Source organism: Eutrema salsugineum, unplaced genomic scaffold (genome assembly GCF_000478725.1).
Source record: "Eutrema salsugineum unplaced genomic scaffold, Eutsalg1_0 scaffold_12, whole genome shotgun sequence".
Taxonomy (NCBI): Eukaryota; Viridiplantae; Streptophyta; class Magnoliopsida; order Brassicales; family Brassicaceae; genus Eutrema; species Eutrema salsugineum.
The window spans coordinates 1008834-1031804 of record NW_006256895.1 but is presented as its reverse complement, the minus strand read 5'-3'; the positions used below and the strand labels follow the sequence as shown (position 1 = coordinate 1031804).

General features: G+C 36.9%; 3 protein-coding genes and 1 pseudogene across 3 annotated transcripts; 2 read left to right on the top strand and 2 right to left on the bottom strand.

Annotated features, from left to right (window-relative positions):
- Positions 1 to 16: 16 nt before the first annotated feature.
- On the bottom strand, positions 17 to 1589 carry LOC18025661 (annotated as a pseudogene).
- A 1649-nt stretch (positions 1590 to 3238) lies between these two features.
- Positions 3239 to 3778, top strand: LOC18025660 (ubiquitin-conjugating enzyme E2 28). The gene is made up of 3 exons (XM_024160353.1): positions 3239 to 3325; positions 3452 to 3559; positions 3653 to 3778. The coding sequence occupies exons 1-3, from the start codon at positions 3239 to 3241 to the stop codon at positions 3776 to 3778; spliced, it is 321 nt and encodes a 106-aa protein (XP_024016121.1).
- Positions 3779 to 5946: 2168 nt separating this feature from the next.
- Positions 5947 to 6977, bottom strand: LOC112089283. Its single transcript, XM_024160351.1, has 4 exons — positions 6747 to 6977; positions 6495 to 6670; positions 6227 to 6378; positions 5947 to 6149 (listed from the first exon to the last, which is right to left on the bottom strand). Exons 1-4 carry the CDS (start codon positions 6975 to 6977, stop codon positions 5947 to 5949), a joined length of 762 nt encoding a protein of 253 aa, XP_024016119.1.
- A 10810-nt stretch (positions 6978 to 17787) lies between these two features.
- LOC18025659 (lanosterol synthase) lies at positions 17788 to 21866 on the top strand. Its single transcript, XM_006408562.2, has 16 exons — positions 17788 to 17976; positions 18486 to 18683; positions 18864 to 18953; positions 19076 to 19270; positions 19352 to 19603; positions 19675 to 19863; positions 19944 to 20057; positions 20133 to 20255; positions 20332 to 20454; positions 20555 to 20653; positions 20722 to 20778; positions 20864 to 20910; positions 20988 to 21131; positions 21210 to 21468; positions 21558 to 21641; positions 21737 to 21866. Exons 1-16 carry the CDS (start codon positions 17788 to 17790, stop codon positions 21851 to 21853), a joined length of 2280 nt encoding a protein of 759 aa, XP_006408625.1. The 3' UTR covers positions 21854 to 21866.
- Positions 21867 to 22971: the final 1105 nt, after the last annotated feature.

Below are 22971 nucleotides of genomic sequence, written 5' to 3'. Positions count from 1 at the left end.
AATGTTCATTTATTACCTAGGATACAACCCATGCAGTCTGAATCACATAGTTTCCAAACGGATTTACAAGAAGTGAATCAATGTCACTTATCAGCTCGTTTACGATCCTCCTCGAGTTAAATTGTCTACTTGTCAAACACTTTTGCACCGCATGACTCCCATACTTGTCACAAAAGAGTTGGGCATAATTCCCATCGAGATATCTCGAGAGAGCAGCTGCCACATGACAATCTTCCAACTCCAACACAAACTGCACCACATAGTTTCTGAATAAAATAACAAAGATGACTTTAACATAAGCAGTAAAATGTGTTAATGATCAACCCATATTCATGTAACTTGTATAATCCATGCATATTATTTTACCCATAGCAATTTACGCATAGACTCAGAGAATGGGTGATGATCTCCTCAATCAAAGGATCCCTTATTTCTTGACAGGATTTTCCAATGCAGTGTTGAAGCATGCAGCATCCAAACTGATCAATTGCAACTTGATAACAATTTTGAGCAATCACTTGAAGAAGATACTGTCAAGTATAGAATACAAACACCAAGAAAAACGTCAATAATAATTATATATAAGTTCAAACCGACTTATAAAAATAAGATTTATGGTCTTGTCGTTGCTCATTTTCTTGTAAAACAAGCAATAGAGCTATGAAACCTCCACAACTGGTCTCTCTTCAGTGTATACTTATTGTTGGACTCTACAACATATCACTAAAAATATTTTGGGTGTAAGAGAAGACTGTTTAATAGCTTACTCTGTTTTGTGAGGGAAAAAAATGGGTGAAGCAGAACAAAATCACATGGTTCCCATTGGTGCTCTTGGTCAAAACAAGTGAAACATGACATAGTGTTACCATCAAGCGGGATATTTGCTCATCAGAACCAAGACATCACATCAAATTGTATTGCACGAGTTCTGTTATCACAAAAACAAAATACAGATAATCAATTACAGATCAAATAGATATAAAGAAGAATATCAGAAGTGCGTGCATGCGTACCCATGCGAATCGCCACAAATCCTAATAAACTGAATAGGTTGCTGAATGACTACATCCAAAACCCGAGTGATCTGCTTATCGGTGCATTTCTCAAAAAGCTTTTGAAGGACTTCATGGCCAACAGGGTCAATCATCAGCTTGAAGACCTGTGAGACCAAATCATCAAATATCTTATCAATCGTCTCCCTTGAACCTCGAGCAATCACGTTGGGAGTCTCCACGGTCTTTAGCACGTGATAATGTAGTACCCGTAGCCCTAGAGCTACTCATAGTGTAGAGATCATGATAACTCCAAAGGCTTCGATCAAAAGGATTACTTGGGGAAAAAGGAACGTCTCCTAAATTTCCATTGAAGTCAGTACGAGGAGAACTCATCACACCATTATTGCTACGTCCGTGAAAACCATGATTATATGACTTATGAGCACCATACCCATTAACACAATCATCCATCGGATACAAAAATCTTTGCGGCTGCTCTTGCTGATAATTCAAAGGAAGCGAGTACTCACGGCCATTCATACCTCGATCTCGACTGTCCAAAGGAAACTGATTGCTTCGACGATTATCAACCATCGACTGTTGACGAGCGTTTATACCGGTGACATCTAGTCTTCTAAACTAGACTCTAGGGTTTGCAAATCTGACAAATGAAAGGATGGATCGGATGAGGACATGGTTCCTTATAAAGTTGAAGAATTATCCGGTAAAAACATTCTGAAGACCAATCTTCCTGCGAACTCAGCTCTGTTTGTCTTGAATGCCATTCTATGGGCATTCGAGACATGACGAAGCTTGAGGATGGCAATACACATGACATCAGAACAAAGCTTGCATGCGACCTATATGAGGAGTTCTGTCCTACAGATCTTTGAGGAAGCTTTTCAGGATGTGTTTAATCAGATTTAGGAACATCTTCCGGGATTGTGTTATGCTTTTGGATTTAGGATTTAACCTTTTTGGATTTCTTATGGAACACCTTTGGGATTCCTCTTATGCTTTTGGATTTATGATTGACTAGAACTTAATCTTCTGCAATTGTCTTATGTTTTTGAAACTGACTTATGTTTTAGGAATGTCCAGACCTTGCTTAGAATGCCTTTTTAACATTAATTGTTTTTGCTTTAATGTCTATGGTTTGATTGTTTTAAGATATGGGAGATTGTCCAAGCTAATAGTGCAGACTCAAGACTAACTCCAGGTGGCCGAACAAGTGGAAAACACATCATATAAGTATGACACTGCTCTGGTATTCTAGTTGTATTTTTGTCTATTTCCTTAATACTTTTCTTATCAAGTAATTTGAATCTAATACATTTGGTTGAGTCTAGTCAATATTTGTCCTAATAACTAAAAATGATTAATACTAAACTTTATGAAGGCTTACTAAAGTGTTTCAAAAAACTTACTAACCCTTTATAAAAGCTTCTTAAAAATGTTAGAAAAACTTCATAAAACATTAGGCTGACAGCTCGCATATGAAATCAAATGAAATCAAACTTCATAAACCATTAAAACTTCATAAACCCTAAAGTTCATAATTCATTTACAAAATTTAGAAAATCATTCCTAAAAATGTATAAAGACCTACTAAAATGCTCGAAAAACTATCTAAACCAATCAAGGAATTTATAATTTAGGAAGTTCTCATACAAATCAAGAATTTTATACTAAACCAAACTTCTCATACGTTAATATCAATAAGACCTATGCTCTATACAAAAATAAAAGTTCAAAATTACCAATGATCGTTTTTCTGAAAATTACCAATAGAACGACACGACTCTAACACGACTTCACAGAGAAATGGTGCAGTCAAAAGTCAATTAAATTACCTTTTTGAAAAAACGCAACTATTCGAAAACCTGATTTACGAGACACCTTCTCCTCTCTGAAAACCGACTCCCTCTTCTCCTCTATAAAAGCCATCTCATCCTCCTTCATAAGAACCACCTTCCCACACAGAAAAAAAAATTTCCATATTCGTTATTCCCAAAAATATGTTTTTCTAAAGTCATCTCGAGGCAGTTGAAGGAAGGTAAACAGTGATCTCTTCAGTGCAGGTATTTTGTTTCTGTATTTCGAATAAGTATTACAGTGTATTTCTATTACATGAACTCGTCTTCTGCAGGAAATCCTTCTTCTGCAGGAGACTACTAATTTGTGTTTTGCCGATGTGATTAGGACCGGTGGATGGAGACTTGTATCACTGGCAGGCTATGCTAATGAGGCCCAAAAGTTCACCTTATGAAAATGGGGTTTTCAAAATCACCATGCACTTTCCTCCTGATTACCCGTTCAAGGCACGGAATGTATGATTAGGGGTTTGATAGTTGAAATGGTTCTCATATCATGTTTTTGTAGTAAGTGCTTCATAAACAACAGTTTTATATTCCTAAAACTCTGAAAAGATTCCTAATAACACGATGTTTTTGCAGGTCTCGTTCAACACAAAAATCTTTCACCCAAACGTGGGTGTCTATGGCAACTTCTTTCTTAAGATGTTGAAAAATGAATACTTCTCGCCCATCTACACCATCAATAGAGTAATCATTTTACCTATTCTCAATATTGGTTTATGAAAAATATGAATCGTTATTGTCTTTTGCTAATTTGTTTTTAAAATTCTTTGAAATCAGATCCTCACCGAACTTCACGAGATACTAACTGCCCCAGAAATAAATGAAGGGGACTACTTTGATGAAACGATAGCCAAACTTTACGTGGAAGACAAGGCTGCTTTTGATTCAATTGCTTGTGCATGAACTGTGGAGCACGCTGCAGCCTGAAAAAAAATTGCCTTTATGTTTGGCTTATGTTCAGTTGTTGAAGTCGTCTTTTTTTTTTTATGAAACTTTATCTTTGCTTTATGAAAAACTTATGTGTGCTACTACGAATGCTGTCTACTTTTTTAATGTCAAAACTCTGTTGGTTTTTATTAATAAGTTTATATTTTGGTTAAACTAAATTGGTTTATATTTGGTCGCTCTGAATTAGTTTATACTTGGATGCTTTTATGAATTAGCTTATATTGGAAGGAACAGATTTGAAGTTCAAACCTGGTGACCAGGATTCTCACAGGTAAGAGACGAAGTAGATGAAGAGGAAGTCTTGGGATTACAATTCTTAATTGAAGTGGATGAAGAGGAAGTGATGGGATTAATCAAAGGATTCAAGAGTGAAGAGACTGAATCATTCAAGTCTGCAACAAAGAAGAAAAATTTGGTGAGAAGAAGAAGATTAAACAAAAGATTCAATTGTGAAGAGATTTTAGTCATATGTTTGTGTGTTGTCGTTTTGTCAAGTTGTTTACATAAAACGATTTGTATATAATCCAGTATTGTCTTGTTGTAATTAAACTTGATCTTCAATGAAAATGGTTTTCCTTAAATGTAGTAGATCTTTCCTAAAACCGTTTAAAAACTTCTTAAACCATTCCAGAATTCAGAATTTATGAAGTCTTATCGATTATTTTGGAAATGTTTTAAACAATTTATGAATATCCTCTGAAATCCCTCGGCCAAAACCAAAACCAAAACCAATAAGAGAGTTGGGCCATATCAAATCTTCAGCCCAATATTTTTCCTTTTTATTTTCTTTTTTAATTAAAACTATTTTATGTTTACATTTATAAACTGGTTTGTATGTTACAATATGTTCCCCTCTTTTTGGTTATGTTTGGTTATGTTTGATTTTGTTTCAAATCATTTTGTCATTGAGTTTACTAAGATTTCTTTTCTCTTTCGATTTCTTTTTTGTTATCTTTGTCTCTTAAGATCAAAGGTTTCAGGCTTTGAACTGAGTATAAGCAATTCAGCAAATGTTACAGATTAAATCTCAAGAGACAAAGATAGAACGATTACAAAGTCGAACTCAGTTCTATCTTTAGTACTGTTTGAATATATATATATATATATATCTTTAGGAAATTATTCCTTAAAACCTAAGGGTATATTCCTAAACGAATGAACTAACTCTGATCGAATCCAGACCAATACCAAATTTGAACCAAAACCTCTGATCAAATTACAAGTATCTAAACCAAAACCAAGTACAAGTACTAAATTGATCCAAAAAATTGGTTTAGTATTCCTTTGGTCTATGACTTACAACCCAAACTAAACCGTAATCAAATTAAAGATAAATCAAACCAAACTGTTAAAGATTATACTAATGAACTAGAACTAATGTCTATCTAAAGCTGAACTGAATTCAAACCGAGTATTGATAATGCAGAAAATCACATGAACCATTGCTAGTGTTTTAATATATTTAGGAACGCCTTCCTAAACATTTATAAAGGCCTTCCAGAAATTTAGAATTTAGTAAGCCCTCTTAAGCTCTCTTATTTAACTCTCAAACCTTATGCTTTGCAAAAACATTTTAAAAGTCTAATGAATCAATAATAAAGTTTGAATCTTTTATTTCTCTCAAGCTCTTAATCTTTCTTGTTTAACTCTCAAACCTTAAGCTTTTTAAAACATTTTCAAGTCTAATGAATCAATAATATAGTATACTATTTTATAAGAATCTCATCACATATAGAAAGTTCAAACAAATCATAACCAAGGCCTGAACCTTTACAAGTGTTTGAATATAAATATTTAGGAAATCATTCCTTAAAACTTATGGTATATTCCTAAACCAATAAAGAAGCAATCGTCTTGCTAAAAATTCTGTGATATCTTCCTGTAGAAATTGAAAATCTTTATAAAGGTGATCTGCATGTACTCCTGTTGCGTCCTCCTACATTGCATCTGCTACATTTGTGTCCTTCAGATTTTGAACCGGGTACACCAAACTCTCCACTTGATCTCTTTCTCTTTGTCGGAGGTCTCCCACTGGTTTACTTACAAGTAGGTGGTGCGCATGAATATACTTGAACATAATCTGGGAAATCACAATTTGTCAAATCTCCACATGGGTGAATTCTCTAAGCATATGCTTTAGCCCAGGTTTCTGTCAAGTAAGCCTGATCCAAAAACTTGTTCTCATCCTTGTTTGTACGCTTAGCTGCAGCAATAGCATGGACACAGGGGATTTTGTCGATGTCAAAAATGAGACAAATGCACTGCTTGTTTTCCAGATGAACAATGTACTTCCGAGTCTCGTCTTTTACTTCAAACTCATACCGATCTATTTGGAAAATATCAAGTTTCATTGCAGAATTGTATCTCTCTAACATCATCTTCACTATGTGTGGTGTGACGAACTTTTTGTGTTTAAAAGCTTTTTCCCGAGTTCATAAAACCATGTTGTGATAGTTAACCTAATAGTCTCATACAGAGACATTATTGAAAACTCATGAGCCAAGTTTAAAATCGAATTCAGAGACTCTGAAATGTTGGTTGTCATGATATTGTACCTGTTCAAAGGTGCATACAAGCAATACCACAAGTTAGAAAAGACTGAGAAACAATTTAGGATAACCTTCCTAAAAATTAGTCATAGCTGCTTAAAGCGTTGTACTTACCTGTTCACTTTGCAAAATCAGATTCTTCCAAATAGCGAGCCCACTTTGCAAAATCAGATTCTTCCAAATATGGAGCTAATTTGGAGCTCCTGTTCCTTATGTCATTGAAGATGTCAATGAACTCATCACGAGTGTAAGCGTCAACTGCAGCTTCTACAAGTGGCAACAACCCAGTTCTCCCATACTTTGGTGTTATATTCCTCAAACAGATGAATTCTGCAAATACCATGATGTGCAAGCGGATAAACCACTGAAAGTACCTTTGCAATGACATGAGCTCTATCTGAAACAAATACCAAATCAGACGCATCAGGGATCACGGTCTTGAGCCCTCTAAAAAACCAGGTCCACACATATTCGTTTTCAGAGTCAACTATCCCAAACGCAAGCGGATACAATGAATAATCTTTGTCCTGTGCACTAGCTGCAAGCAATGTTCCTTTAAATTTTCCCTTAAGAAAAATATCATCCACAACAATAACTCTACTCATCAGCTCAAATACTCTTATCGATTGACCAAAAGCAACAAAGCTGTTTTTGGTTTTATTTTCCATTTGGATCCATCTTAAGAGATAAACCTTTGATCCAGGGTATTTCTCATTAACATTAAACAACCACTTCAGATGTTTTGATAGCTATCCTCGGGAGTCCCTCTTATTAAATCCTGAGAAAACTCTTTAATCCTCCAAGCTTGTTTGTATCCAATGTGTACACCATGGTCGAGTCTGGCTTGCTCCATGATTTGTTTCGGGTTAAGACCATACTTCTTGTCTCCATAATTGCTGCAAATCAGAGTCCCAAGCACCTTGGCAGTTGCTTGCCTATGGTTGGTGTTCCTATGAGTTGTATCACAGTTATGTTCACTTATATAAGTTCTCACCACAAAGAAATCAGAAGAAGGGGGATTTGTTGCACGCATCCTCCATGTGCAATTGGGGTCAATAGATTTTAACCAAGCTGATCTGAATTCAAACTTCCAATCCAATGCCCATTTCCTCATTTGCAACATCAACTCGTTTTTGTTCTTGAAGTGTTTGTTGACATATAAATCAACTGAGGGATATGCCATGCCTATAGGAGAAAGGTCAGGAGCAGAACGCAGAGCATCGAAAGTAGAACATGTTGAATTGTCGTCTCCATTTGCTCCATGAGTTAGCTACACAAAGAAGGCTTTTAGGAATTATTTAGGAATATGTATAAATTATTTAGGAAACGATATCTAAAAAACTCAGGACTCCTCTTGAACCGTGCAAACACTAACTATAATTGCTTGCATTACGTGTTGATTTCCTTGATTGAATGAAACATCCAGATAAAAAACAGTAGGTGCAGTTGCAGACATTTGTGCGAGTTGGGTTGAATTTGAAATGCCACTATAAGAAATGGTAAGATTTGACGCAAACCGTAATGTATCGGCACCCAAAAATCTGTTTGCAGCAGATGTTATATTGCCATTGCCATTTGCTACATGAGTTAGCTACACAAAGAAAAAGATGATGCAAAACCTTTTAGGAATCATTTAGGAATACATATAAGTTATTTAAGAAACTATATCATATTTAAAAACCCAGGATTTCACTAGAACTGTGCAAAACACTAAGCATGCATCACCTGTTGATTTCCATGATTAAATTGACAAATAGCATGTGCAGTTCCAGATAATTGAGTGGGTAAGGTGGAATTTGAAGAATTGGATCTATGAATTAGCTACACAAAGAAAGTTAAAATACAAATGTTAATGAAGGTCTGCCTAAATGATAAGAAACAATAATGATTTAACTATGAATGAATTCAGATGATGTTTACGTGTTGAATTCCATGTGCAGATGAATCATCAACATAAGAATCTTCAGTCACAGTTACATGTAAATGAATCACTTCAGATGATGATTTAATTAAGTTGATGAAACTCCTCAGTTGGCGATCGTTCTTAAGAAACACTGGTGGACAATTGTGAACCACCAACCTCATCTTCAAGGGGGCTCAATAGCTAAATCCAATAACAGTTCTGGAATCGATCCCTAAATCATCATGAACCATCTCAACTAAATCCTTGAATGTATGATGCTCATCAAACTCAAAAATAGTTGATCCTTCATTTGCATCCATTTCAAAATCACATTTCTGCTTCTCATTTTTCTTCCACTCACCATAAACACAAAAAACTTCAACCATATTTGTTTCAATAGAGCCTGTCAAGAAGAAGAAAAACAGGAATTTCAGTTCATTTATCAATTAGGAATGCCTTCCTAAGTATACCAAATGAGTTCTCTTCCGAACACACTTTCTTAGCATTTTCTCCCAACACAAATTCTCACCATTTTGCAACTCTGAAACTAGAAGAAATCTTTTAATCCAAAACAACAGCAGTAGTCAAACAGCTATAATGACAGATGAATTGCCCTATGTGAATCTACGAAAGATGTGAATCCAAAACAACCTGAGATATTCATCGGTGAGCTTAATCAGATATGATGAGAGGTGTGAATCGACGATGATATGCGGATAAGAAATCTCTCAATCGTTGGTGAGCTAAAATCGATTTCTTCACTTCTCACCAGAATCTGTGATTCTCTCTAGTGTGAAATCGATTCCTTCGCTTCAGAAGAATCAGTTCGTCAAAACAAACCAGGATCTCTCGCGACAATCTCTTCGATCCCCAGCTCCAGGATAATCAGAGGACTTGTATCGTCCTTGCTGGAATTTGGAATCGTGATCGGGTGAAATGAAATCGGAAAATGTATCCTCTTCGCCGAAGTTTGGAAATCGTGATAGGGTTAAATGAAATCTCCGGTGATTTGAAATCGCGAATCTAATCAATCTCACTTTAATGAAGGCTAAATGTGTCCCTTCCCAAATGAGAACTATTCCATAGAGTCTTAAGTTTCTTAGAGCTGTTTGATTCAATTTCTCTTTTCAAATTTTCAATTATTTTAACAAATGTGACGGAAATCATAATTTTGATAACATTATAAAAGGACCGATTGTTGTTTTGTTTTGTTTTGCTTCCTAATAAATGGCTCGTAACAATGAAACATGTTGCTTCATCCTACTTCCAATTTTATCAACGTATTGCAACAGATTTGCTTCTAATCATAATTGTGATCAGGGATAAGCATCTGAGATTGTTAAAATTTGCTCTACGCAGCCTTTTGTTTATGTAGAAATCTGTGATAACACCAATTCAAATGCTCTAAAACAGAATTCCTATTCCTAGAGAAAGAGATTGACAGCAGACGTGTTTGTATAGTATGAGAACATGTTTTGAAAATGAGAATACGAGTATGAGACAGTTCTGGAAGAATAGAGAATATTGAGTAGAAGGAATGAGCAGAACTAACTCAATTAGAGCTGTTTGTGATTCAGATCATTACGACTGATGATGGACGAAATCTACTTGAGAATAAGCTGTATGCGGCTGAATATAGTAGGACAAGCTAAGTCTAGCTCTCTTCCTTCTCTCTTTCATTCCTCTTAGTTTATTCCATACATACTTATAGAGAAAACATTCAATGCTGTTCAATAACTTTATTCTAGGAAATATAGCATAATAAATGATAACTTAGATCAAAGACTACTAGAATTTTTTCCATCATGCATGTAGTCAGCCTCTTGGGTTCACCATGCTTGGGTCCGCCACACCTAGGTCATCCCCGAGTCATCCATCTCGTCTATGTTTGTTTTGCTATTTGGTTCAGCCAATTGATATGTTCCATGGGAGAATTTATACGAGGCATGATGCGATCATGGACAGCCTAGAGGACTTGGAACTTGAAGCTAAAGCAGTTGGACTAGAAGAACAAGAAGAACCAGATATAGAAGAAGCTTTGGAGATGCCAGCCGGTCCAATAACTCGATCAAGGAGCAAGAAACTTAAGGAAGCTATCGGAGCTATGCTTAGAACCAGTTGGAAACAAGCTAATGTCTTGAGCCAGGAGGGAGAAGTTGCTATACAAGCCGCATTGGTTTCTATACAGGCTCAAGATGATCAGTGAATGGGCATGTGACCCATTTGCACTCTTTTTCCCTCTCCTTTGGAGAAGAAGAGTTTCTTTCTTGTTTCTTCCTTATTCAAACTTAGTCTTCATTGTCTTAGTTATTTCCGAGACAAGTCTTGGCTGTCACAGACTTGTTCTCTTTCTTTTTAAACCCTTGTACGCTCCTTGTTAAACTCATCTATCTTTTCTATCAAAACTCTTTCTAAGGTAGATCATTTGTTCTCTTGAACATCTTAGCTTGTGAGTGTGTTATATCTTTCAAGCAACCCGATTCTTTGGTGTGTCATATCCATCGAATCACCTTGGTATATCAAAGGCCTTCCGCAACCTTTGTGTGACCTATCATTCCCTCAGTTTCTTTCAAAGTTAATACCCAAATCTTATCCAAAACTATGAGATCCAGTGTTTAGAGTGAAGATCTAAAGGAGGAACGTATCAAGTGGTATCAGAGCCGCTCTAAGCAAGGATCGACGTGGATCAGGTTGTGTCTAATCTATTTATACGTTTAGATCCGTTCTATCATATCAAAAACGATCTCAAACTTTAAACCTTGATCAGCAAACCTAGTTTATCACAATCTGTGTTTGTTGCATCATAAACTATAGATCGTTTCATTCTGTTATTGAATCTAGTAAATCAACATCATCGGAACCTTGTGTAATAAGTGTCGCTTCAAATTCAAAACTGATTAGATCGCTCATAGGGTTTCCTGATTGCTTGAAGAATACGAATGGTCATTTTTATAGAGCCAAAGAATCGTTGCTAGTGATCCACTTTGTGTTGTTCGCAGGAAAAGATGTCTGATAATCGTGAAGAGTCCAGCAACAAAAATAACAAACTATTGATGGAAGCAATGATGGCCGAGATAAAAAAAGCTGATGGCCGCTCAGTTCGAAGAATTCAGACAAGAGATCCAACATCAGAACTCTGACTCAAGGCCGAACCGAGATGCCAGGAGAAGGAATACTGATCAATCTCCGGAGAGGGCTCGTGAACAAACCCGACCAGCCAGAGACGAGGCGGCTGAAGAGTATTATAGCCGAGACAGTAGCTCGTCAAGGAGTAATCGCCGACGACATAGACGAATAAGAGAGGAAAGGGCTTACCCTCAAGACAATTTTGGAGGGCTTAAGCTTCGGATTCCTCCCTTCCATGGGAAGAACGATCCTGATGCTTACCTAGAATGGGAAAAAAAGATAGAGTTGGTGTTTAACTGCCAACACTATACCGAGATCAATCACGTAAGAGTTGCTGCTACTGAGTTTTATGACTATGCTTTTAGCTGGTGGGATCAGTTAGTTACATCAAGAAGAAGGAACGGCGAGTATCCGGTTGAGAGTTGGAATGAGATGAAGGCCATCATGAGAAAACGATTTGTGCCAAGCCATTATCATCGAGAACTGCATCAGAGTATCAGGAGGCTTACTCAAGGGACCCGGTCTGTCGAAGACTATTACCAAGAGATGGAGACTCTCATGCTAAGAGCTGATATAACTGAAGATCGAGAAGCTACCATGTCGAGGTTTTTGGGGGGCTTGAACAGAGAAATTCAAGACCGGTTGGAAATGCAACACTATGTTGAGGTGGAGGAGATGCTACACAAAGCCATATTGATCGAACAACAACTCAAGAGGCGTGTTCCCACTAAGACAAGCTATGGAGGTGGAGCAACCGTTACTAACCCCATTTACCCGAAAGAAGAAAAAGCAGGATCTTTTCAGAGAGAAGGAAAGCAGATCGCCTACCCAAAAGCTGAAGCCAAGTCGTATCCAGTTGCTCAAGATCACAAAGGAAAGACAGAAACTACTAATACAAGGTCAAGAGATGTCAAGTGCTTTAAGTGTCAAGGCAGGGGACATTACGCGAATGAATGTTCAAACCGAAAGAACATGATTTTGTTGGATAATGGAGACATAGTGTCTGATGAGGAAGAGTCTGAGGTCGCAGCTGAGACAGATCATGAGGAACTTCCGGCTCAAGGAACTTTATTAGTGGCTAGACGATCTCTAAGTCTCCAATCCAAAGATGCTGAGCAGGAACAAAGAGAGAATCTATTTCACACTCGGTGTATCGTTCAAGGAAAAGTCTGTAGCCTCATTATGGATGGAGGAAGCTGCACCAACGTGGCTAGTGAAATGATGGTTCAAAAGCTCAGCTTAAAGATGGAGAAGCACCCGAAGCCGTATAAGCTGAAATGGCTCAATGACAATGGAGAATTGAAATTGAATCACCAAGTTTGAGTACCTTTAACCATTGGGAAATATGAAGATGAGATACTATGTGATGTCTTACCAATGGAAGCAGGGCATATTCTCCTTGGCCGGCCATGGCAATCGGATCGAAAGGTTATACATGATGGATATACTAATCGACATTCCTTTGTTTATAATGGCAGGAAAACTACCCTGGTGCCTTTGACGCCTCAAGAAGTTTACCAAGATCAAATACAGCTAAAGCGAAAGGAAAAACCGATCACAAAACCCTCTAACTTCTTTCTTAGGGCCGGTAAAGTTAAGAAAGCTTTGGAGAAGTGAGGAGTTTCCACGGCCTTGCGGGCTTTTATAGGAGATTCGTGATGGATTTCAGTACATTGGCCGCTCCCCTAACCGAGATCATCAAGAAAGATGTGGGATTTAAGTGGGAACAAGCACAAGAAGAAGCGTTTCAAATACTTAAGGATAAACTAACCAATGCACCGGTACTTGTTTTACCTGATTTCCTTAAGACTTTTGAGATTGAATGTGATGCTTCTGGTGTAGGAATTGGAGCAGTATTGATGCAAGACAAGAAACCCGTGGCCTACTTTAGTGAAAAACTCGGAGGAGCCATGCTGAACTATCCTACTTACAATAAAGAACTTTATGCTTTGGTGCGAGCACTCCAAACGTGGCAACATTATCTGTGGCCCAAGGAATTCATCATTCATACCGATCATGAGTCTCTCAAGCACTTAAAAGGACAGCAAAAGCTCAACAAAAGACATGGCCGATGGATCGAGTTCATTGAGACATTTCCTTATGTTATTAAGTACAAGAAAGGTAAAGACAATGTAGTTGCCGATGCATTGTCACGCAGGTATGCTCTAATCGCCACTCTTGATGCTAAGCTATTAGGCTTTGAACAGCTTAAGCTTCTCTATGCATCCGATTCTGACTTTAAAGAGAAATATCAGTCTTGTGAAAATTTGCTAAGGATCATTATTTTAGACAAGATGGATATCTCTTCTATGATAATCGTTTGTGCATTCCTAATTGTTCTATTCGAGACCTTTTAGTCAGGGAAGCACACGGAGGAGGTCTTATGGGGCACTTTGGTGTAACAAAGACTTTGAAAATCATGCAAGACCACTTATATTGGCCGCATATGAAAAGAGACGTCGAGAGGATTTGCGAACGATGTGTCACTTGTAAACAAGCTAAGTCCAAAGTCAGGCCACACGGTTTGTATACTCCATTACCTATTCCCTCTCATTCTTGGATCGATATATCTATGGATTTTGTGCTTGGATTGCCTAGGACTAGGACTGGAAAGGACTCTATATTCGTGGTGGTAGACAGGTTTTCAAAAATGGCTCATTTCATAGCTTCTAATAAAACCGATGATGCATCTCATATAGCTAGTTTGTTCTTGAAAGAAGTTGTGCGTCTGCGTGGAATGCCTAAGACCATCGTATCTGATCGTGACACTAAGTTTCTTAGTTATTTCTGGAAAACATTGTGGTCTAAGTTAGGTACTAAGCTTCTATTTTCTACTACTTGTCATCCACAAACTGATGGGCAGACTGAAGTAGTTAATAGGACCTTATCAACTTTATTGCGTGTTCTGGTCAAAAAGAATCTTAAAAGTTGGGAAGATTGCTTGCCGCATGTAGAGTTTGCATATAATCACTCGATGCATTCTACTTCTAAGTTTTCCCCATTTCAAATTGTCTATGGTTTTAGTCCTTTGTCTCCTTTGGATCTAACCCCTCTTCCTTTGAGTGAAAGAACTAGTCTCGATGGAAAGAAGAAGGCAGAACTTGTTAAACAGATCCATGAGAAGGCTAAACTCAACATAGAAGAAAAGACCAAGCTCTATGTCAAGAAAGCAAATAAGAACCGACGAGAGATGAAGTTGGCGATCAAGTTTGGGTACATTTGAGGAAAGAACGGTTCCCAGCCGAGAGAAAGTCCAAACTGATGCCAAGAATTGATGGACCTTTCACCATAACAAGAAGAATCAACAACAACGCTTATCAGCTTGATCTCCGAGGTAAGTATAATATCAGTTTCAGTTTTAGTTTTAATGTTTCTGATCTCGTTCCTTTTGTGGCAGATGAACCAGATTTGAGGTCAAATCCTTTTCAAGAGGAGGGGGATGATGCGATCATGGACAGCCTAGAGGACTTGGAACTTGAAGCTAAAGCAGTTGGACTAGAAGAACAAGAAGAACCGGATATAGAAGAAGCTTTGGAGATGCCAGCCGGTTCAATAACTCGATCAAGGAGCAAGAAACTTAAGGAAGCTATCGAAGCTATGCTTAGAACCAGTTGGAAACAAGCTAATGTCTTGAGCCAGGAGGGAGAAGTTGCTATACAAGCCGCATTGGTTTCTATACAGGCTCAAGATGATCAGTGAATGGGCATGTGACCCATTTGCACTCTTTTTCCCTCTCTTTTGGTTTTGTCCCAATGGGTTTTCCAAAGGGAGGTTTTTAATGAGACAAACGGCTCACATCATATCCCTCATTCGCTGATCCAACAGAGGCCCAACACTTGAAGTATCGGCCTGGAGAAGAAGAGTTTCTTTCTTGTTTCTTCCTTATTCAAACTTAGTCTTTATTGTCTTAGTTATTTCCGAGACAAGTCTTGGCTGTCACAGACTTGTTTTCTTTCTTTTTAAACCCTTGTACGCTCCTTGTTAAACTCATCTATCTTTTCTATCAAAACTCTTTCTAAGTTAGATCATTTGTTCTCTTGAACATCTTAGCTTGTGAGTGTGTTATATCTTTCAAGCAACCTGATTCTTTGGTGTGTCATATCCATCGAATCACCTTGGTATATCAAAGGCCTTCCGCAACCTTTGTGTGACCTATTATTCCCTCAGTTTCTTTCAAAGTTCATACCCAAATCTTATCCAAAACTATGAGATCCAGTGTTTAGAGTGAAGATCTAAAGGAGGAACGTATCAAGGCAGAAGAAGAGAGACTTGGCAGAGAAAGAAGACGAGATCAATACAAGTGAAGCAAAGTCAACAGGATGATTAGACTTTAAGAACCTCTAGTTGAATTTGTGTCTTTTCTATTATAGTCGTTGCTTTACAAAAGAGTGAAAGTGTGGTTTTAGAAAAGGTAGCTAAAATTGTTGTAACAAACTGGTAGAGAGACGATATATATGAGTCCTGTGTGTTTGGATGGTGATAAGATCGACAACGATGGATGCTAAATCTTTGTAATTCTCTTCTTATCAGTACATAAATCTTCATTTACAATAGATCAAAGCTATAAACTTTCCACCACTTCGGGTTGCCATACAGTCTAAATTTAAACAGAGACAGCGTTGGATTTGCGGGAACGATAACCGTCGCAAAAAACTAGTACACTGCTCAGAAACGTTAACTTGTTCACCAACTTCAACACGATAAAATGCTACTAGAATTTAGTTATACGTGGTCTCAGGAAGATTATTGTCGCTATGTACATCATCCAGCGTGATTCTTATAGATTTTAACGATACATTCATTTTAATCGTAAATGCGTTAAAGATTTTCGATGAATTACCATCTTTTATGTTTTGTTGGAAAATATCAACATATTTCCAATGAATTTTGTTTCATTTCATAAACGCCTTTAAATATATAGTCGGTCAAATCTGTCGGTAAAACATATATTTTCTTGTAGTGTTTGTTACTGACTTTATTTTTTTTTGAATTAAATGTAAATTTTATTCAACAAAAAAAAAACGTTTTTACAATAAAATGTAACTTTGGTCAAGAATGAAAGAGTCAAATGAATTGTTTTGAAAAAGAATGAGAGTAGCTAAGTCATTGTCCTCGAAGAGAACCAGAATGTCAACCCCTCCATGAAACGTTTATCTCCGGTCTTCTGAATGGTGCTAATGCGATTTGGCATTGTTTTGTCGAGCTGTTGAATCAAACGTTGACGTTGTGACGGAGGCTCTCGGTGCCGTCTTTGGTTTTTCTCCCGCCATATGGTGTGTATCGTTGCTTGAAACAAATATCTAGCCACAAACATCTTCAGTCCATCGTGTTGAGAGTTTGAGATGATCTGGAGTAAATCATCCCAATCAGTAGTATACAGATGATCTCGGAGAACTCCTTTAGCAAGGTTGGACTAGATCTCTGAGGCATAACTACAGGTGAAAAAGAGGTTGTGCGTGTTTCCATAGGACACTGGCAGAAAACACAAACCATATCAACTGTGTCATGTATTTGAATCCCCAAATCGATGAAACCTCTCGAACCTATATTGGAAAAGAGATATCCCAGAGGATTCCAATTATCAAACCAGAAGTGAGTTGAAGTTCCACTTTTCAGCTCCACTACTCTATGGAACTCCTTTGCCTTCTCTCTGTATTTGAGTATCTTTTTCCAGATCCAAGAACCAGTAAAGGTGTTCTCCTTCACTGCCAAGAAAGAGCCTTTGCGAATAAGGTAGCGGTGGACCCAAGTAACCCATAATGAAGATTTTCCCGAGAGAATTCTCTATATATGAGTTTCAGAATGCAAACAGTATAGACTTCCTTTAGTGGTTTGATGCCTAATCCTCCTCCTTCAGTGAGTTACTGACTTTACTTTTGCTATACGTAAACTTCCGTTTAGCCTTTATTCTCGTCCGTTTTGAACACCTGGATTGCATTAGCCGGGAACTGGCCGGTGAAACTAATATTTCAATCTAATTTTGGACCTATGTGAATGAAATCTCTAAGGTATTCAGATACGGCATCAAAAAATAGTCGATTTTTTTTTTATTATTTTCTTATAAACGAATTTCTTATTCAAGCACTTGTTTGTGTAGAAAGATGCCTTCATCTTTTTTTGTTTTATTTGTTTTTGACCAATTAGATGCCCTTATCTTCCATGTGAAAGATCCCTTTGATTCTAATTTGTCTTTAGTAGATTAAAAATTTTATAATAATAAATCCCGAGTTTTGTAATTTGCACGCTTTCTTGCTGGCAACTTATATATGTAACATCTGTTAACCGCATCTTGATTTGCTTCACGAGTTCTATACGTTTTTCCCCTAACATGATATAAAAAAATCTCACATTCAAGATCGAGAGAGAGAGAAAAAGAAAGAAAAGAGATGTGGAGGTTGAAGTTGTCGGAAGGAGAAGAAGAGAGCGTGAATCAACACGTTGGAAGACAGTTTTGGGAGTATGATGACAAATTTGGAACTTCTGAAGAGAGACATCACATCTCCGATCTTCGTGCCAACTTTACTCTCAATCGGTTTCGTTTCAAGCATAGTTCTGACCTTCTCTACCGTTTTCAGGTACACTTATTTTCATTTTCCTTTCAACAGTTAAGTTTGACTAATAAAACACAACTTTAATTACCTAAATCTGGTGAAAATTCTATAATAGATATCTTAGATATCAACAAGGGGTGTGAATGAAAAAGTTAGCTATAGGTAGCGGCTAAGAGTTGACAAGTTTTGTTTTTTTGATATGTTATACATGTTAATAATAATCTCTATAAATACATGTGCTTTTGTAATATATTCCTCTATTTTCAGTTATTATAATTGGTGCTCAGTTATATTTATGTACATGTATATGTAGTACTCGGTTTTAATTATAAAACAGTTCCATCCAAACTCACTAATGGATATTGATGGAGAGAAGGATCAAATGAATGCGAGCCGAAAGGTGTAAAAACTGGATTACTCTTAATTTGTTTATATGCTACGGTTTTGACAATCAGCGCTATATTATTCATTTATTTTGTTTCAAAAAGGTTTTTAATTTTGGATTGATGTGAAAACATGAACTTGAACTATAGTGTTCGAAAGAGAACGGAAGAGGAAAGGAGAGGCTTCCACAAGTGAAAGTAAAAGAGGGGAAAGAAGAAGAGGAGACAAGTGAAGAAGTCGTGAATGAGACACTAAAAAGAAGTTTGAGATTCTACTCAACACTTCAATCAAAAGATGGCTTTTGGCCTGGTGACTACGGTGGCCCATTGTTTCTCTTGCCTGATCTGGTAATTCCTTAAAATGCATAAAAAAGAATCAGTGATAACTAAAACAATTTTCAAAGTGGTAATTTGTAGTATTACAATAATAAAGCTCTCTGACATGACTCACATCATATGTTATCACATGTCCGGTGATATATATTGAGAATCGGGTAAATATTTTACAGAGCCTGATTTTTGTATCAGGTGATCGGCTTATATGTGACCGAAGCTTTAGATGCAACTTTAACTACTCAACATCAAATCGAGATTCGCCGTTATCTATACAACCATCAGGTTTCACACCAAAAATCACATTGAATCTTGTTTTAGTCAAAGAACCAATTGTAAAGAACTCTTACGCAAAAAAGTAACTAGATAACACAAAAGCCCTAACTTGCACAAGAAATAACGTGTAGAATAAGGATGGAGGATGGGGACTACATATAGAAGGGAGCAGCACCATGTTCTGTACAGCTCTCTCTTACGTAGCACTCAGACTAATGGGAGAAGAAATGGATGGTGGAAATGGAGCCATGGACACAGCTAGAGGTTGGATTCACCACCATGGTGGCGCCACCTTTACTCCCTCTTGGGGAAAGCTATGGCTCTCAGTATGTTAACAAAAAAACATAATCTTGTGATTGTTTTGTGGACAAATCATTGGTTGATGAATTTGTGAGGTTATGAAACAGGTTCTTGGAGTTTATGAATGGAGTGGGAACAATCCTTTACCTCCAGAGCTATGGCTCCTTCCATATACTCTTCTCTTTCATCCAGGGCGAATGTGGTGCCATTGCAGGATGGTTTATCTTCCAATGTCATATCTGTACGGAAGAAGATTTGTTTGTCGCATCAATGGAACTATTTTGTCCATTCGACGAGAGCTCTACATTGTTCCTTATCATCATATCGATTGGGATACCGCCCGCAATCAATGTGCCAAGGTAGAATCAGTTTGTTTTAATTGTTTGTTATTAGATTTTGGTGCATCGATAATATATATATATATATACAGGAGGACTTATATTATCCACATCCAAAGATTCAAGATATCATGTGGAGTTGTCTGAAGAAATTTGGAGAGCCTCTTCTTGAGAGATGGCCATTTTCTAAGCTCAGAAACCGGGCACTCCAGACAGTGATGCAACACATTCACTATGAAGACCAAAACAGTCACTATATTTGTATCGGTCCGGTCAACAAGGTAACTTGTTATCAGTAATTTAGCTATAAGCCTGGTTACTATTTTTGCTGACAAGATGTCGGGTTGGTATCAAATTTAAGGTCTTGAATATGGTTTGCTGCTGGGTCGAAGCTCCAGATTCTAACGCATTTAAATGTCATCTCTCAAGGATAAAAGATTATTTGTGGGTGGCTGAAGATGGGATGAAAATGCAGGTTCAATCTCATTCTTCTTTTTATTTCCCTTTCCATTGAGTTAAACAACATTTCAAATATATAATTTTCATTTAGGGATACAATGGATCTCAACTGTGGGACGTGACCTTAGCGGTCCAAGCAATCTTAGCTACAAATTTGGTCGATGAGTATGGCATGATGCTTAATAAAGCACATACATACATCAAGAACTCTCAAGTAAGTTATTTACTTAACTCTAGATCACTATATGCGAAAATATTTAGTTGAATTCTTGGTTTTTCACTTGAAACAGCTAAGGAAAAACACGTGTGGAGATCCAGGATTATGGTACCGACACCCATCCAAGGGAGGATGGGGTTTCTCCACTGCAGACAATCCATGGCCTGTGTCTGACTGTACCGCTGAAGCCTTGAAGGTTACGTTAACTAACCCAACAGTTATGACAATTTTTTATTTCAATTTCTCATACGACTTTTTGCAAAACAAAATAAAGAGATGGAAGTTTCTTGTTGCAGGCAACCCTGCTACTGATGCAATTGCCGGTTAACATGGTAGGAGAAGCCATGCCTGAAGAACATTTATTTGATGCTGTTAACTTTATCTTATCATTACAGGTATACTTTATGAACTTTCGTATATATATTTTTATAATATACATTTGCTATAAGCTTACTTCTTCCAGAACGACAATGGAGGATTTGCATCATACGAGCTTACTAGGTCATATCCTTGGCTAGAGGTTAAACCATCTTCCTTAATATGTTCATATTCAAGACTTGATAATTAGACATTGATTTCATTTGCTGCATGCCTATACATATCAGGTTATCAACCCATCAGAGACTTTTGGGGATATCATCATAGATTATCAGTAAGATGAGAATCAGTTCTACATGAATTCCATTTTATTCAGTAGTTTCATGTTGATGGAGGCTGAAAAATCTGCAGATACGTAGAATGCACATCAGCTGCAATCCAAGGCCTCGCTTTATTCACAAAGATCAATTCAAGATACAAGACCAAAGAGATACTAAGATGCATCAACAAAGCAGTTGGGTTTATCGAGAAAACACAACTTCCTGATGGTTCATGGTCAGTATTTAGTAGTTGGTCATTTTTTTTCTTCATCCATGTTGTGATTTATCCACCTGGAAGCTGATCACTTTGAAGGTACGGCTCGTGGGGAGTCTGCTTCACTTACGCGACATGGTTTGGGATCAAAGGCATGTTGGCTGCTGGGAAAACCTATAAGACCAATATTTGTATCAGAAAAGCTTGTGAATTCTTTCTCTCCAAACAACTTTCTTGTGGTGGGTGGGGAGAGAGCTACCTGTCATGCCAAAATAAAGTATACACAAATCTTCCCGGTAATAGATCAAATATCGTAAATACATCATGGGCAGTTCTAGCTCTCATCGAAGCAGGACAGGTTAGATTCAATCTTCTCTAAAACGTTATTTTTGTTTCAGCAATTAAGATACAATAGGGGCACTTAACCCATGCTTCGAGTTTGAATAGGCCACTAGAGACCCAATACCATTGCACCGTGGGGCCAAATTACTGATCAACTCGCAGATGGAAGATGGAGATTACCCACAACAGGTGAGGAGATATTGTTTATATATGTATAGGCAGTTTTTTTTCTTGATCAATGTGATTTATTACATTTGCTTTTATTTTTTTTTCTGTTTTCTTAGGAAATACTGGGAGTCTTTAATCGGAACTGTATGATCAGTTATTCAGCTTACAGAAACATTTTCCCCATTTGGGCTCTAGGAGAATATCACAACTTCATATTGTCTTCATCTGTATGATCATTTACCCATCTTTGTCTATATTGGCGCCAAGAACATGCAAAACTATCAACTTGAGCCACATCAGCCTCAACTTTTGATACCATACTAATGGTTAACCTAGTGGTGTGTGTCCAGTTTGACCCAACTTTACTATTTTCAAGTACACAACAAATTAAGATATCATATGTGGGATCAATCCACAGAGACTTAACGTACGTTGTACTAATAATTCGCAAGAATAAAAACAAGTTAAAACATAAATATTGTGGTTTTGTTTTTCCGCAAGCTAAAAAAAAATAAAAGTAAGTAAATTGGTGTACATGTAGTTAAAGAAAACACAAGGCCATTGGTTAATCGCAAAGATTCATGAATCATAAACCATTTAATCAAAAATATATATAGGAAAACATTATAGAATTCAAATCACATAGGTATAGTACTTATTCTACTTGTGACTTCAATAACTATATATTACAACAACCTAATAGACTCAATTCTCGATGGTTATTACAAAGAAAAAAACAGAGGTCAATTCTTTCAGAGATTCAATTGTACACAAAACTACGTAACTCATTTTTTGCAGGGTAATTAAATACTAGTTCTGCTATATAACAAGCTTTTCGGGACTACGATCTGATGCTACATAATCATAAAAGCATGCAGAGAACACTGAATATATCATGGAGGACGTACTAGTACAAGAGAAGATTAAGCAAACGTTTCTTTGCCCTTTTATCTATATTATTATTTGTGAGGTCAAAAATCTGATGTGTCGTCTCTATAGTTCATACTATTGTATCCGCGCATATGCTCAGGTTTTGTTTGACATAATATTTTTATAAATATATTTATATTGATATATATATATAATTAATTAAAAGAATATGATAATTTACTTGATTGTTTGGTATCAGTTCTTTTAAAAACAAAATCTTTATTAAACAAATAATTTTTTGTTTAGGATTAGAAGTATAATAAGTAGGAAAATTATTCTACCATTTTAGTAATCATAAACAGGATATGAGTAAGAAAAACATAGATAAAAGCCACATTTTTGGGTTGAATTGCTTGAAAACATATAATTAAGATTTACGCTTTGGTGACCTTAGAGATAACCTGCAGAGTAATAGAATTTT